Source organism: Rhinoraja longicauda, chromosome 3 (genome assembly GCF_053455715.1).
Source record: "Rhinoraja longicauda isolate Sanriku21f chromosome 3, sRhiLon1.1, whole genome shotgun sequence".
In the NCBI taxonomy this organism is placed as follows: Eukaryota; Metazoa; Chordata; class Chondrichthyes; order Rajiformes; family Arhynchobatidae; genus Rhinoraja; species Rhinoraja longicauda.
Window position 1 is genome coordinate 94,039,062 of NC_135955.1, and position 16,266 is coordinate 94,055,327.

General features: G+C 50.1%; 1 protein-coding gene across 4 annotated transcripts in view; it reads left to right on the forward strand.

Annotated features, from left to right (window-relative positions):
• Positions 1-16,266, forward strand: part of LOC144592184 (teneurin-3-like) — a 2,027,615-nt gene that overhangs the window by 1,993,336 nt on the left and 18,013 nt on the right. For all 4 annotated transcript variants that reach the window (XM_078396656.1, XM_078396657.1, XM_078396658.1 and 1 more), the window contains 3 exons: positions 4,157-5,031; positions 9,694-9,869; positions 14,837-15,072. In XM_078396656.1, coding sequence (XP_078252782.1) covers positions 4,157-5,031; positions 9,694-9,869; positions 14,837-15,072 — 1,287 coding nt within the window. The remainder of the gene's footprint in view (positions 1-4,156; positions 5,032-9,693; positions 9,870-14,836; positions 15,073-16,266) is intronic.

Sequence of the window (16,266 nt, forward strand, 5' to 3'; positions counted from 1 at the left end):
CCTTTTTTCTGTTCCTCTCTAGTATTTGCTGTCTCCCCCTTTGTATTAAAATGTGTTACTTGGGCCCCATCTCCTGGCACACAGCGGGATACACTCCCATGTGTAGGCAGGAACTGCAGATGCTGGTTCGCGCTGATAGACACAATGTGCTGGAGTAACTCAACGGGTCAGGATACAGAACAAAGAAATGATAGATGTGCAAAAATGTAATGATGGTGAAGGAAACAGTCCATTGTCAGCTGTGGGCTAGGTGAAAATGAGTTACAGACAACGAAACTCATTGTCTCATTGTCTGTAACCGATCATCATTTAGCCTACGGATAACAATAGACCGAGTGCTTAATCAGCGTTCCTTGTCCAATATCTCTCTAAATCACCGTCTATATCTCTCGTTTCCTTTTCCCCTGACTCTCAGTCTGATGAAGGGTCTCGACCCGAAACGTCACCCATTCCTTCTCTCCAGAGATGCTGCCTGACCCGCTGAGTTACTCCAGCACTCTGTGAAACGTCACCCATTCCTTCTCTCCAGAGATGCTGCCTGACCCGCTGAGTTACTCCAGCACTCTGTGAAACGTCACCTATCCATGTTCTCCAGAGATGCTGCCTGACCCTCTGAGTTACTCCAGCACTCTGTGAAACGTCACTTATCCATGTTCTCCACAGATGCTGCCTGACCCGCTGAGTTACTCCAGCACTCTGTGAAACGTCACCTATCCATGTTCTCCACAGATGCTGCCTGACCCGTGGTGTTACTCCGGCACTCTGTGAAACGTCACCTATTCATGTTCTCCAGAGATGCTGCCTGACCCGCTGAGTTACTCCAGCATTCTGTGTCTATCTACATTGTCATTTCTCCCTGTTGCTAAAAGTCACTCATTTTGCTAAATAGAAAAGAAACAACAGTGAAAATAGAATCCAAACGAGTCTTTATTAAGAATGTTGCACTTGGATGTTATTTATCAGGGTGGAAATAGTCAAAACAACTAGAGGGACCAGCTATGGTAGAATGATACAGCGTGGAAACAGGCCCTTTGGCTCTACTGCTTGATGCTGAGTGTGTCACAATAGACAATAGGTGCAAGAGGAGGCCATTCGGCCCTTCGAGGCAGCACCCCCATTCAATGTGATCATGGCTGATCATTCTCAATCAGTACCCCGTTCCTGCCTTCTCCCCATACCCCCTGACTCCGCTATCCTTAAGAGCTCTATCTAGCTCTCTCTTGGATGCATTCAGAGAATCGGCCTCCACTGCCTTCTGAGGCAGAGAATTCCACAGATTCACAACTCTCTGACTGAAAAGGTTTTTCCTCATCTCAGTTCTAAATGGCCTACCCCTTATTCTTAAACTGTGGCCCCTTGTTCTGGACTCCCCCAACATTGGGAACATGTTTCCTGCCTCTAACGTGTCAACCCTTAATAATCTTATACGTTTCGATAAGATTTCCTCTCATCCTTCTAAATTCCACAGATTTACAACTCTGACTGAAAAAGTTTTTCCTCATCTCCATTCTAAATGGGGAGAAGGCAGAAACGGGGTACAGATTGAGAATGATCAGCCATGATCACATTGAATGGCGGTGCTGGCTCGAAGGGCCGAATGGCCTGCTCCTACATCTATTGTCTATTGTCTATAAATGGCCTACCCCTTTATTCTTAAACTGTGACCCCTGGTTCTGGACTCCCCCGACATTGGGAACATATTTCCAGCCTCTAATGTGTCCAACCCCCTAATAGAAACATAGAAACTTAGAAAATAGGTGCAGGAGTAGGCCATTCGACCCTTCGAGCCTGCACCGCCATTCAATATGATCATGGCTGATAATCCAACTCAGTATCCCGTACCTGCCTTCTCTCCATACCCCCTGATCCCTTTAGCCACAAAGGCCACATCTAACTCCCTCTTCAATATAGCCAATGAACTGGCCTCAACTACCCTCTGTGGCAGAGAATTCCACAGATTCACCACTCTGTGTGAAAAAGTTTTTCCTCATCTCCATTCTAAATGGGGAGAAGGCAGGAACGGGGTACCGATTGAGAATGATTAGCCATGGTCACATTGAATGGCGGTGCTGACTCGAAGGGCCGAATGGCCACCTCGTGCACCTATGTATAAGAAAATAACTGCAGATGCTGGTACAAATCGAAGGTATTTATTCACAAAATGCTGGAGTAACTCAGCAGGTCAGGCAGCATCTCAGGAGAGAAGGAATGGGTGACGTTTCGGGTCGAGACCCTTCTTCAGACCAGTCCGAAGAAGGGTCTCGACCCGAAACGTCACCCATTCCTTCTCTCCTGAGATGCCTCCTGCACCTATTGTCTATTGTCTATAAATGGCCTACCCCTTATTCTTAAACTGTGGCCCCTTGTTCTGGACTTCCCCAACATCGGGAACAATCTTCCTGCATCTAGCCTGTCCAACCCCTTAAGAATTTTGTAAGTTTCTATAAGATCCCCCCTCAATCTTCTAAATTCCAACGAGTACAAGCCGAGTCTATCCAGTCTTTCTTCACATGAAAGTCCTGCCATCCCAGGAATCAATGAATGGTCAGTCTGAAGAAGGGTCTCGACCTGAAACGTCGCCCATTCCTTCTCTCCTAACATGGGCATGACCTACACAGTGAATGGCAGGGCACTGGGGATTGTTGTAGAGCAAAGGGATCTAGGAGTGCAGGTGCATGGTTCCTTGATAGCAGCGTCACAGGTAGATAGGGCGATCAAAAAGGCTTTTGGCACATTAGAAACAAACAGTAGTAACATACAAAAATAGGTGCAGGAGGAGGCCATTCGGCCCTTCGAGCCAGCACCGCCATTCAATATGATCATCTAAAATCATCTAAAATCATCTAAAATCAGTACCCCGTTCTTGCTTTTTCCCCACATCCTTTGATTCCATTAGCCCTAAGAGCTAAATCTAACTCTCTTTTGAAAACATCCAGTGAATCGGCCTCCACTGCATTCTGTGGCAAAGAATTCCACAGATTCACAACTCTCTGGATGAAGATGTTTTTTTCTCATCTCAGTCCTAAATGCCCTACCCCTTATTCTTAAACTGTGACCCCCTGGTTCTGGACTCCCCCAACATCGGGAACATTTTTCCTGCATCTAACCTGTCCAACCCTTTAAGAATTTTATATGTTTTTATAAGATCCCCTCTCATCCTTCTAAATTCCAGTGAATACAAACCCAGTCGACCCATTCTTTCATCGTATGTCAGTCCCGTCATCCCGGGAGTTAACCTGGTGAACCTACGATGTACTCCCTCAATAGCAATAATGTCTTGCACACAGTACTCCAGGGGTGGTCTCACCAGGGCCCTACACAACTGCAGTAGGACATCTTTGCTCCTAAACTCAAATCCTCTCGCAATGAAGGCCAACATGTCATTAGCTTTCTTCACTGCCTGCTGTACCTGCATGCTTACATAGAAACATAGAAAATAGGTGCAGGAGTAGGCCATTCGGCCCTTCGAGCCTGCACCACCATTCAATATGATCATGGCTGATCATCCAACTCAGTATCCTGTACCTGCCTTCTCTCCATACCCCCTGATCCCTTTAGCCACAAGGGCCACATCTAACTCCCTCTTAAATATAGCCAATGAACTGGCCTCAATTACCTTCTGTGGCAGAGAATTCCACAGATTCACCACTCTCTGTGTGAAAAAAAAGTTCTCATCTCGGTCCTAAAAGACTTTCCCCTTATCCTTAAACTGTGACCCCTTGTTCTGGACTTCCCCAACATCGGGAACAATCTTCCTGCATCTAGCTTGTCCAACCCCTTAAGAATTTTGTAAGTTTCTATAAGATCCCACCTCAATCTTCTAAATTCCAGCGAGTACAAGCCGAGTCTATCCAGTCTTTCTTCATATGAAAGTCCCGCCATCCCAGGGATCAATCTGGTGAACCTTCTCTGTACTCCCTCTATGGCAAGAATGTCTTTCCTCAGATTAGGAGACCAAAACTGTACGCAATACTCCAGGTGTGGTTACTCCAATACTCCAAAGCCCTGTACAACTGCAGCAGAACCTCCCTGCTCCTATACTCAAATCCCCTCGCTATGAATGCCAACATACCATTCTCATCTCGGTCCTAAAAGTCTTCCCCCTTATCCTTAAACTGTGTGCAATGATCTTAACCGTCTGTGTTTGTGACCGCAGGTGCGTTTGGAATGGCCGACAGACCTGGCTATCAACCCGATGGACAACTCTCTGTACGTGCTGGACAACAACAAGGTGCTGCAGGTGAGCGAGAACCACCAGGTGCGGATCGCGGCCGGGCGGCCCATGCACTGCCAGCCCCCGGGGGCCGAGTACTCCCTGGGCAGGCGGGCGGTCCACACCACGCTAGAGTCGGCCACCGCCATCTCCGTCTCCTTCAGCGGCGTCCTCTACATCGCCGAGACCGACGAGAAGAAGGTCAGCCGGGTGAGGCAGGTGACCACGGACGGGGACATCTCCCTACTGGCCGGCGCCCCCTCGGACTGCGACTGCAAGAACGACGTCAACTGCGTCTGCTACCAGACGGGCGAGGGCTACGCCAAGGACGCCCTGCTCAACTCGCCGTCCTCGCTGGCCGTCAGCCCCGATGGCACGCTCTACATCGCCGACATGGGCAACATCCGCATCCGGGCGGCCTCCAGGAACCGGCCGCTGCTGACGTCCGCCAACGTCTACAAGGTGGCGTCTCCCTCCGAGCAGGAGCTGTACATCTTCAACGCCAACGGCACGCACCAGTACACCCAGAGCCTGGTCACCGGCGACCACCTGTACAACTTCACCTACAGCAACGACAACGACATCACGGCCGTCACCGACAACAACGGCAACACCCTGCGCATCCGCCGCGACCCCAACCGCATGCCCGTCCGCATCGTGGCCCCCGACAACCAGGTCATCTGGCTGACCATCAGCACCAGCGGGGGCCTGAAGGGCATGACCGCCCAGGGACAGGAGCTGGTGCTCCTCACCTACCACTCCCACACCGGCCTCCTCGCCACCAAGAGCGACAAGACCGGCTGGACCACCTTCTTCAAGTAAGGCTCCATCTTAGCGGTCGCCAGCTCTCTCTCGCTCCCAAATAAGGGACAACAGGTGACGTCACCGCCCCGCGCCCCACGTGAACAATGGCGGCCGCCCGGACCGGGAGGCGGGTTGCAACGCAACCTCCGTTAGACAGCGCCCGGGCCTCCTACACTGTCCAGGCCTACACTGTCCAGGCCTACAGTGTCCGGGCCTACAGTGTCCGGACCTACACTGTCCAAACCTACAGTGTCCGGGCCTACAGTGTCTGGGCCTACAGTGTCCAGACCTACACTGTCCGGACCTACAGTGTCCGGGCCTACAGTGTCCGAGACTACAGTGTCCGGGCCCACAGTGTCCGGGCCTACAGAGGCACCCCGGCCTACAGTGTCCCGGCCTACAGTGTATCGACCTACAGAGTACCGGCCCACAGTGTACCGGCCCACAGTGTACCGGCCCTACACTTTCCGGGCCTACACTGTCCGGGCCCATACTGTCCGGGCCTACAGTGTCCGGGCCCACAGTGTCCGGGCCCACAGTGTCCGGGCCCACAGTGTCCGAGCCTACAGTGTCCGAGCCTAATATGGGACAAGGGCGGTCCCGTACGGGACAAACCAATTTAGCCCAATATACGGGATGTCCCGGCTAATACGGGACAGTTGGCAACCCTACTCCTACTCCTCTTCTGGAGAAACGGGTGTAAAATATACCATTCAGGCACGGAGTTATTTTTCAATTGTTTTGGTACTTACAGTGCTTAGATAGAGGCAGCACCTCAGGCGGTAAGGTCATAGAGTCAGACAGCGTGGAAACGGGCCCTTCGGCCCAACATGACCATGCCCACCAAAATGAGTTGAATTTTGTTAGATTTTTAGATTTAGATTTAGAGATACACCGCAGAAACAGGCCCTTCGGCCCACCGGGCCCGTGCCGCCCAGCGATCCCTGCACACTAACACTATCCTACACCCACTAGGGACAATTTTTACATTTGCCCAGCCAATTAACCTACAAACCTGTACGTCTTTATAGTCAAACACAGTCAATTATAGTCAACGCAACAAAAAGCTTTTCACTGTACCTCGGTACACATGACAATAAACTAAACTGAAACTGAACTGAATTAGTTATAGAGTCATACAGCATTCAGTTCAGTTTCAGTTTAGGCCATTCGGCCTAACTTGCCCACACCAACCAGCATGTCCCATCCACACTAGTTCCATCTGCCTACGTTGAGTTTAATTTAGTTTAGTTTAGATTAGTTCATTGTCGCATTAATGAGTCTTAGAGTGATACAGCGTGGAAACAGCCTTTTTGGCCTAACTTGCCCACAACAACCAGCATGTCCCATCCATCCACACTAGTCCCACCTGCTCACATTTAGTTTTGTTTAGTTTCATGTGAACTCGTTGGTCGGCCTGGGCTCGGTGGGCTGAAGGGCCTTTTCTCCCTACTGTAGCTTTCAATCAACCGAACAAGCAACTGCAGATGCTGGTTTACAAAAAAAGACGCAGAGTGCTAGAGTAACTCAGCGGGATATGTGACGTTTCATGCCTTCTTCACACTCCCAACCTGAAACGTCACCTATCCATGTTCTCCAGAGATGCTGCCTGACCCACTGAGTTACTCCAACAATTTGTGGGTTTTTTTGGAAATTGTTTTTATACTTGGTTTATAGACAATAGACAATAGGTGCAGGAGGAGGCCATTCGGCCTTTTGAGCCAGCACCGCCATTCAATGTGATCATGGCTGATCATTCTCAATCAGTACCCCGTTCCTGCCTTCTCCCCATACCCCCTGACTCCGCTATCCTTAAGAGCACGGTAGCGCAGCGGTAGAGTTGCTGCTTTACAGCGAATGCAGCGCCGGAGACTCAGGTTCGATCCTGATTACGGGTGCTGCACTGTAAGGAGTTTGTACGTTCTCCCCGTGACCTGCGTGGGTTTTCTCCGAGATCTTCGGTTTCCTCCCACACTCCAAAGACGTACAGGTATGTAGGTTAATTGGCTGGGTAAATGTAAAATTTGTCCCTAGTGGGTGTAGGATAGTGTTAATGTACGGGGATCGCTGGGCGGCGCGGACTTGGTTTGCCGAAAAGGCCTGTTTCCGTGCTGTATATATATGATATGATATGATATGATGATATCTGGCTCTCTCTTGAATGCATTCAGAGAATTGGCCTCCACCGCCTTCTGCCTTATACTCAGATGGAAGAGGTGCACAGTGGCGTAATGGTTGAGTTGCTGCCTTACTGCCCCTTGAGATCCAGGTTCAATCCTGACCACGGGTGCTGTCTGCATGGAGTTTGTACACTCTCCCAGGGACCACGTGGGTTTTCTCCAGGTGTTCCAGTTTCCTCCCACTCTCCAGAGATGTGCAGGATCGTAGGTTAATTAGCTTCAGTAAAATTGTAAATTGTCCCTAGTGTGTGTAGGATAGTGTGAGTGTTCGGGGATCGCTGGCCGGCACGGAATCGGTGGGCCGAAGGGCCTGTTTCCGCGCTGTATCTCTGCAGTCGAAAGATCTACACACTGATTGTAACATTCTGCAAAACACACCAGACAAAAGGCATTCAAATGTGGCACATCAATTATTCCATTTGGTTTACAAAAGATGTTAGTGAACAGCTTTAGTAATGAGCCTGATAATTTGGGAACTTGCATGTGTGAATGCAAGGAGAAAGACTCCTACACACAACACTGGCTGCAATCCAACTACGAAATCTGTTTCATTCAAAGCCTTTAACAATATGGGTGGATGTGCAGAGGAATTGATTTCTTACAGGAGCACAGGCAATGTTGAACGACAAGAGTTTTGCGGTGAGATTGCAGAAAATGTTCTTGCAGAAAGACTTTAGAGTTTTGTTCAACGTCATGGTAACGAGAGGCCGGCACTTCTGGCCACTTGGCACAACCCCGGTACCGATCCTTTTGTCAACTCAGAGCGCTGCCATCTCTGGCATCTGGTGAGGAGGTAAACACAAAGCGAGCATTTCTATCAAGAGGGCGGCACGGTGGCGCAGCGGTAGAGTTGCTGCCTCACAGCGCCGGAGACACGGGTTCGATTCCAACCACGGGCGCCGTCTGTACGGAGTTTGTACGTTCTCCCCGTGACCTGCATGGGTTTTCTCCAAGATCTTTGGTTTCCTCCCACACTCCAAAGACATGCAGGTTTGTGGGTTAATTGGCTGGGCAAATGTAAAAATTGTCCCTAGTGTGTGTACAATAGTGTTGGTGTGCGGGAATCGCTGGTCGGTGCACCGTAGGGTTGCCAACTTTCTCACTCCCAAATAAGGGACAAGGCGACGTCACTGCCCCTCGCCCCACGTGACCTCACCCAGCCAGCGGCCAAGTGCTCCCGCTCCACCAATCCCGCCCGGGCCAGGAGGTGGGTGGCTACGCAACCTCCGTTAGGCGGCGCCCAGGCCTCCGGGCCTACACTGTCCGGGCCTACAGTGTCCAGACCTACAGTGTCTGGGCCTACAGCGTCTGGGCCTACAGTGTCCGGACCTTCAGTGTCTGGACCTACAGTGTACGGACGTACAGTGTCCGGGCCTACAGTGTCCGGGCCTACAGCGTCCAGGCCTACAGCGTCCGGGCCTTCAGTGTCCGGACTTTCAGTGTCCGAACCAACAGTGTACGGACGTACAGTGTCCGGGCCTACAGTGTCCGAGCCTACAGCGTCCAGGCCTACAGCGTCCAGGCCTACAGTGTCCGGGCCTACAATGTCCGGGCCTACAGTGTCCGGACGTACAGTGTCCGGGCCTACAACGTCCGGGCCTACAGCGCCCCCCGGGCCTAATACGGGACAAGGGCGATCCCGTACTGGGCAAACCAATTTAGCCCAAAATACGGGATGTCCCGGCTAATACGGGACAGTTGGCAACCCTAGCCCACCGAGTCCGCACCGACCAGCGATCCCCATACACTTACACTATCCTACATACTAGGGACAATTTACAATTTTACTGAAGCCAATATTGACGATACCTACTGATCTGTATACAAAAAATGAATATCACTGTACCTCGGTACGGGTGACAGTAAAAGTACCATTGAACGTTGAACACCCTGTGAAAACCCACGCAGGTCACGGGGAGAATGTACAAACTCCGTACAGACGGCGCCCGTAGTCGGGATGGAACCCGGGTCTCCGGCGCTGTGAGGCAGCAACTCTACCGCTGCACCACCACCGTGCCCACACCTGGATGAGAAGTGGATGAGAATAGGAGCAAAGTGTATTGAGTATAGGAGCAAAGAGGTCCTTCTGCAGTTGTACAGGGCCCTAGTGAGACCGCACCTGGAGTACTGTGTGCAGTTTAGAACTGAGATGAGGAAAAACCTTTTCAGTCAGAGAGTTGTGAATCTGTGGAATTCTTTGCCTCAGAAGGCAGTGGAGGCCAATTCTCTGAATGCATTCAAGAGAGAGCTAGATAGAGCTCTTAAGGATAGCGAAGTCAGGGGGTATGGGGGAGAAGGCAGGAACGGGGTACTGATTGAGAACGATCAGCCATGATCACATTGAATGGCGGTGCTGGCTCGAAGGGCCGAATGGCCTCCTCCTGTACCTATTGTCTATTGAGAAGGGGGGGGTTTAGAAATGTAAACGTTTACATTTTTAAATGTGTTGGAACGAAAATTAAAATTCTCTTTTTTTTAAAAAATTGCCTTCTCCAGCTACGACAGTGAGGGCCGATTGACAAACGTCACGTTCCCCACCGGAGTGGTCTCCAATCTCCAAGGTGAGATGGAGAAGGCGATCACGGTCAACATCGAATCGTCCAGTAGAGAGGATGACGTCAGCATCACAACCAACCTTTCATCAGTGGACGCCTTCTACACCCTTGTCCAAGGTACAACACACTCAGTCGTAAGATCAGAAGTTCTACCAGCAGAGATAGGCCATTCAGACCTTCAAGTCTACTCCGCCATTCACTCATGGCTGATCTGTCTTTCCCTCTTAACCCCATTCTCCTGCCTTCTCCCCATTAGCTCTGACTAATGCAAGAGACTTTGCATTCAAGAGAGAGCTAGATAGAGCTCTTAAGGATAGCCGAGTCAGGGGGTATGGGGAGAAGGCAGGAACGGGGTACTGATTGAGAATGATCAGCCATGATCACATTGAATGGTGGTGGTGGTGCTGACTCGAAGGGCCGAATGGCCTCCTCCTGCACCTATTGTCTGTTGTCTATTGTCTATTGTCTATTGACTACTATACTAAGAATAAGTGGTAAGAATAAATGTACTAAGAATAAATGGTAGACCATTTAGAACGGAGAAGAGGAAAAACCTTTTCACCCAGAGAGTTGTGAAGCTGTGGAACTCTCTGCCTCAGAAGGCAGTGGAGGACAATTCTCTGGATGCTTTCAAATTAGAGGTAGATAGAGCTCTTAATGATAGCGGAGTCAAGGGATATGGGGAGAAGGCAGGAACGGGGTACTGATTGTGGATGATCAGCCATGATCATATTGAATGGCGGTGCTGGTTCGAAGGGCCGAATAGCCTACTCCTGCACCTATTATCTAAAGTCTAAATCAAGAATCTGACTATCTCTGCCACAGAAGGTAGTTGAAGCCAGTTCATTGGCTATATTTAAGAGGGAGTTAGATGTGGCACTTGTGGCTAAAGGGATCAGGGGGTATGGAGAGAAGGCAGGTACGGGATACTGAGTTGGATGATCAGCCATGATCACATTGAATGGCGGTGCAGGCTCGAAGGGCCGAAGGGCCTCCTCCTGCACCTATTGTCTATTGTCTAACAGTGTATAAGATCATGAGAGGAAAAGATTGGCGTACAAAATCGTGAAAGGAATAAATCGGTGTAAAAGATCATGAGAGGAACAGACTTTAGACTTTAGAGATACAGTGCGGAAACAGGCCCTTCATCCGACCGGGTCCGCACCGACCAGCGACCACCCACATAATCGTTCTATCCTACACACAGTGGGGACAATCTAAGGAAGCCAATTAACCTACAAACCTGTACTTCATTGGTGCGTGTTTGTAGGTTAATTGGCTTCTGTAAATCGTCCCTGGTGTGTAGGATGCGAAAGTGAGATAACATAGAGCTAGCGTGAATAGGTGATCGACACCTGGAGTACTGTGTGCAGTTTTGGTCTCCTAATATGAGGAAGGACTTTCTTGCTATTGAGGCAGTGCAGCGTAGGTTCACCAGGTTAAATTATGGGATGGAGGGACTGTCGTATGAGGAAAGATTGGAAAGACTAGTCTTGTATTCACTGGAGTTTAGGAGAGGGGATCTTATAGAAACGTGTAAAATCATAAAAGGACTGGACAAGCTAGATGCAGGAAAAATGTTCCCAATGTTGGGATAGTCCAGAACCAGGGGCCACACAGTCTAAGAATAAAGGGGAGGCCATTTAAAACTGAGGTGAGAATAGTCTTTCCAATTTTTGCCTCATATGACAGTCCCGCCATCCTGGGATCCCCTCTCATCCTTCTAAGGTTGAGCAGGCTGGGACTCTATTCCTTGGGGAGTAGGAGGATGAGGCGAGATGTTGCCTAGAGCAATTGCCTGGCTAATTGCTTCTGCAACATTGCGATAGTCCATGCCTCAACTACCTCCTCCGGCAGCTCGTTCCATACATCCACCACCCTTTGTGTGAAAAAATTACCCCTCAGGTCCCTATTAAATCTCTCCCCCCTGTCCTTTAACCTATGTCTTCTGGTTCTCGATTCCCCTAGTCCGGGCAAGAGACTGTGCCTTTACCCAAATTATTCCTCTCATGATTTTGTACACCTCTATAAGATCACCCCTCATCCTCCTGCGCTCCAAGGAATAAAGTCCCAACCTTTTTCACCCAGAGAGTTGTGAATTTGTGGAATTCTCTGCCACAGAGGGCAGTGGAGGCCAATTCACTGGATGAATTTAAGAGAGAGTTAGATAGAGCTCTAGGGGCTAGCGGAATCAAGGGATATGGGGAAAAGCCAGGCACGGGTTACTGATTGTGGATGATCAGCCATGATCACAATGAATGGCAGTGCTGGCTCGAAGGGCCAAATGGCCTCCTCTTGCACCTATTTTCTAAGTTTCTATGTTTCTTTTACAGCTTTTCAGTTTTATCTTGCGTAGGAAGGAACTGCAGGTGTAAGTTTATAAGAAAGATAGACACAAAATGCTGGAGTACTCAATGGGACAGGCGGCATCTCTGGAGAGAAGGAATGGGTGACGTTTCGGGTCGAGGCCCTTCTTGATCTTGCTCTTTATCCTTGCCTTTATCGTTCAGTTTTGTCTTGCTGGTTAATTCTGGTCTTGTTATTGGCTTATTGGCATTCCCATGGTGTTAGCAAGCGTTTATCTGCAAGAAAGCATTCCAATTCTCGAGTGATTGTGGATTCACTGATGGATTTGCTGGAGGGCCAGGCAGGCTCGAACATGTCTGATGGACACACGAGGAAACGCAGATTTACACTGTCGACTTTAGAGATACAGCGCAGAAACAGGCCCTTCGGCCCACCGAGACCGCGCCGACCAGCGATCACCCCGTACACTAACACTATCCTACACACTAGGGACAATTTGCCATTATTACCAAAACCAATTAGCCTACAAGCCCGTCGGGATTAAACCCGTGTCTCTGGTGCTGTAAGGCAATAACTCTACCGCTGCACCACTGTGTGTGTGTGTGTGTGTGTGTGTGTGTGTGTGTGTGTGTGTGTGTGACAATAGACAATAGGTGCAGGAGGAGGCCATTCGGCCCTTCGAGACAGCACCGCCATTCAATGTGATCATGGCTGATCATTCTCAATCAGTACCCCGTTCCTGCCTTCTCCCCATACCCCCTGACTCCGCTATCCTTAAGAGCTCTATCTAGCTCTCTCTTTGATGCATTTAGAGAATTGGCCTCCACTGCCTTCTGAGGCAGAGAATTCCACAGATTCACAACTCTCTGACTGAAAAAGTTTTTCCTCATCTCCGTTGTAAATGGCCGACCCCTTATTCTTAAACTGTGGCTCCTTGTTCTGGATTCTTAAACTGTGGCCCCTTGTTCTGGGTGTGTGTGTGTGTGAGTGTGTGTGTGTGTATATATTTATATATATATGTATTTCTGTACACCAATCAATAGACAATAGACAATAGGTGCAGGAGTAGGCCATTCAGCCCTTCGAGCCAGCACCGCCATTCAATGCGATCATGGCTGGTCACTCTCAATCAGTACCCCGTTCCTGCCTTCTCCCCATACCCCCTCACTCCGCTATCCTTAAGAGCTCTATCCAGCTCTCTCTTCATATCATATCATATATATACAGCCGGAAACAGGCCTTTTCGGCCCTCCAAGTCCGTGCCGCCCAGCGATCCCCGCACATTAACACTATCCTACACCCACTAGGGACAATTTTCACATTTACCCAGCCAATTAACCTACATACCTGTACGTCTTTCTCTTGAAAGCATCCAACGAACTGGCCTCCACTGCCTTCTGAGGCAGAGAATTCCACACCTTCACCATTATCTGACTGAAAAAGTTCTTCCTTATCTCCGTTCTAAATGGCCTACCCCTTATTCTTAAACTGTGGCCCCTTGTTCTGGACTCCCCCAACATTGGGAACATGTTTCCTGCCTCTAATGTGTCCAATCCCCTAATTATCTTATATGTTTCAATAAGATCCCCCCTCATCCTTCTAAATTCCAGTGTATACAAGCCCAATCGCTCCAGCCTTTCAACATACGACAGTCCCGCCATTCCGGGAATTAACCTAGTGAACCTACGCTGCACGCCCTCAATAGCAATCAGCCAAAACATTATGACCTGATGAGCCAAAACATTATGACCACCTGCCTAACATGCTGTTGGTCCTCCGTGTGCAGCCCCATACGCAGCAGGGTGCGATGCACTGTGTATTGTGACACATTCCTCCCGTGACCACCATTAAAATTTTCTGTGACTTGTGCCACAGTCGACCGTCTGTCGGTTCGGACCAGACGGGATAGCCTTCGTTGCCCTCGCGCATCGATGAGCCTTGGGCGCCCAACACCCTGTCTGTAGCCGGTTTGTGGTTTGTCCCTCCTCAGACCACTGTCGGTCGGTACTCACCACTGCTGACCGGGAGCACCCCACAAGCCTTGCCGTTTCACAGATGCTCTGACCCAGTCGTCTGGCCCTTGTCAAAGTCGCTCAGGTCTTTACTCCTGCCCATTTCTCCTGCATCCAACAAATCAACTTCAAGAATTGACTGTTCACTTGCTGCCTAATACATCTCACCCTTTGACAGGTGGCACTGTAACAAGATAGTCAATGTTATTCACTTCGCCTGTCAGTGGTCATAATGTTTTGGCTGATCGGTGTATATATATACACACACACACTGAACGTTACGGTGTACTATGTTTACATATCTGTAAGAAAATGACTGCAGATGCTGGTACAAATCGAAGGTATTTATTCACAAAATGCTGGAGTAACTCAGCAGGTCAGGCAGCATCTCAGAAGAGAAGGAAGGGGTGACGTTTCGGGTCGAGACCCTTCTTCAGACTGATGTCAGGGTCTCGACCCGAAACGTCACCCATTCCTTCTCTCCTGAGATGCTGCCTGACCCGCTGAGTTACTCCGGCATTCTGTGAATAAATACCTCCGATGTTTACATATCTGTTGTGCTGGTACAAGTAAGGATTTCATTGTTCCGTTTCGGGACAGTTGACAATAAGATACTCTTGCCCGGGGAGACACATTCCGAGCCTCAGGTATCTGGTCACATTGCCTCTTCTTCTGTCGTATGTCTTTTAGACCTGCAGCTCCGTTGAGGCGAGCCAGGCCTCGTTCCACCATTGCTGAACGTGCGCGTTTTCTGCTGTGTTTCAGACCAGTTGCGGAACAGCTACCAGGTGGGCTACGACAGCTCTCTGCGTGTGATGTACGCCAACGGCATGGAAACCAGCTTCCAGACGGAGCCGCACATCCTGGCCGGCACCGTCAACCCCATCATCGCCAGGCGCAACACCAGCCTGCCCCTGGAGAACAGCGTCAACCTAGTGGAGTGGCGCTTCAGGAAGGAGCAGGCCCGGGGCAAAGTCAGCGTCTTCGGCCGCAAGCTGAGGGTAAACTCCCGGCTCCCCATTTGTCCACAATCGCAACCGTACTTTATTAGCCAAGCATGCTTTGCAACATACCAGGAATTTCATTTGCCTATCATCTTTTGCACCATTAACGTGGATAGGCGGGGCGGCACGGTGGCGCAGCGGTAGAGTTGCTGCCTCGCAGCGCCGGAGACCCGGGTTTGATCCCGACTACGGGTGCTGTCTGCACGGAGTTTGTACGTCCTCCCCATGACCTGCGTGGGTTTCGCCCGAGATCTTCGGTTTTCTCCCACACTCCAAAGACGTACAGGTTAATTGGCTTCTTGTAAATGTAAAATTGTCCCTAGTGTGTGTAGGATAGTGTTAATGTGCGGAGTTATTGGGCTTGCCCAGAAACAGGGGCCACACAGTCTTAGAATAAAGGGGAGGCCGTTTAGATTTTTGATTTTTTTAGATTTAGAGATACAGTGCGGAAACAGGCCCTTCGGCCCATGCAGGTCACGGGGAGAACGTACAAACTCCGTACAGACGGCGCACGTTGTCAGGATCGAACCTGAGTCTCCAGGCGCTGCATTCGCTGTAAGGCAGCAACTCTACCGCTGCGCCACCGTGCCGCCCGGTACTGAGTGTGTTAAAACTGAGGTGAGAAGGAAGTTTTTCACCCAGAGAGTTGTAAATCTGTGGAATTCCCTGCCACAGAGGGCAGTGGGAGGCCAATTCACTGGATGGATTTAAGAGAGAGTTAGATAGAGCTCTAGGGGCTAGTGGAATCAAGGGATATGGGGAGAAGGCAGGCACGGGTTACTGATTGTGGATGATCAGCCATGACCACAATGAATGGCGGTGCTGGCTCGATGGGCCGACTGGCCTCCTCCTGCACCTATTGTCTATGTTTCCATGTTTCTATACGAGGAACTTCATTTGACACACAGTCGTACCAATAAAAAGCAACAGGACACACAAAACACAGTTTAACATGAACATCCGCCACAGTGACTCCTCCACATTCCTCACTGTGATGGAAGGCGGAAAAAAGTTCAATCTCTTCCCTTCTTTGTCCTCCCGCGGTCGGGGGCCTCGAGCCTTGCGTTGACGGCGGACGATCTCGGCTCCCGTAGCCGGCGGTGGGTCTTCCTCGTCGGGGCGACCAAGCTCCCACATCGTGGGGGGGGGAGGGGATCTCAGCTCCCCCGCTCCGGGCGATCTACCCCAGGT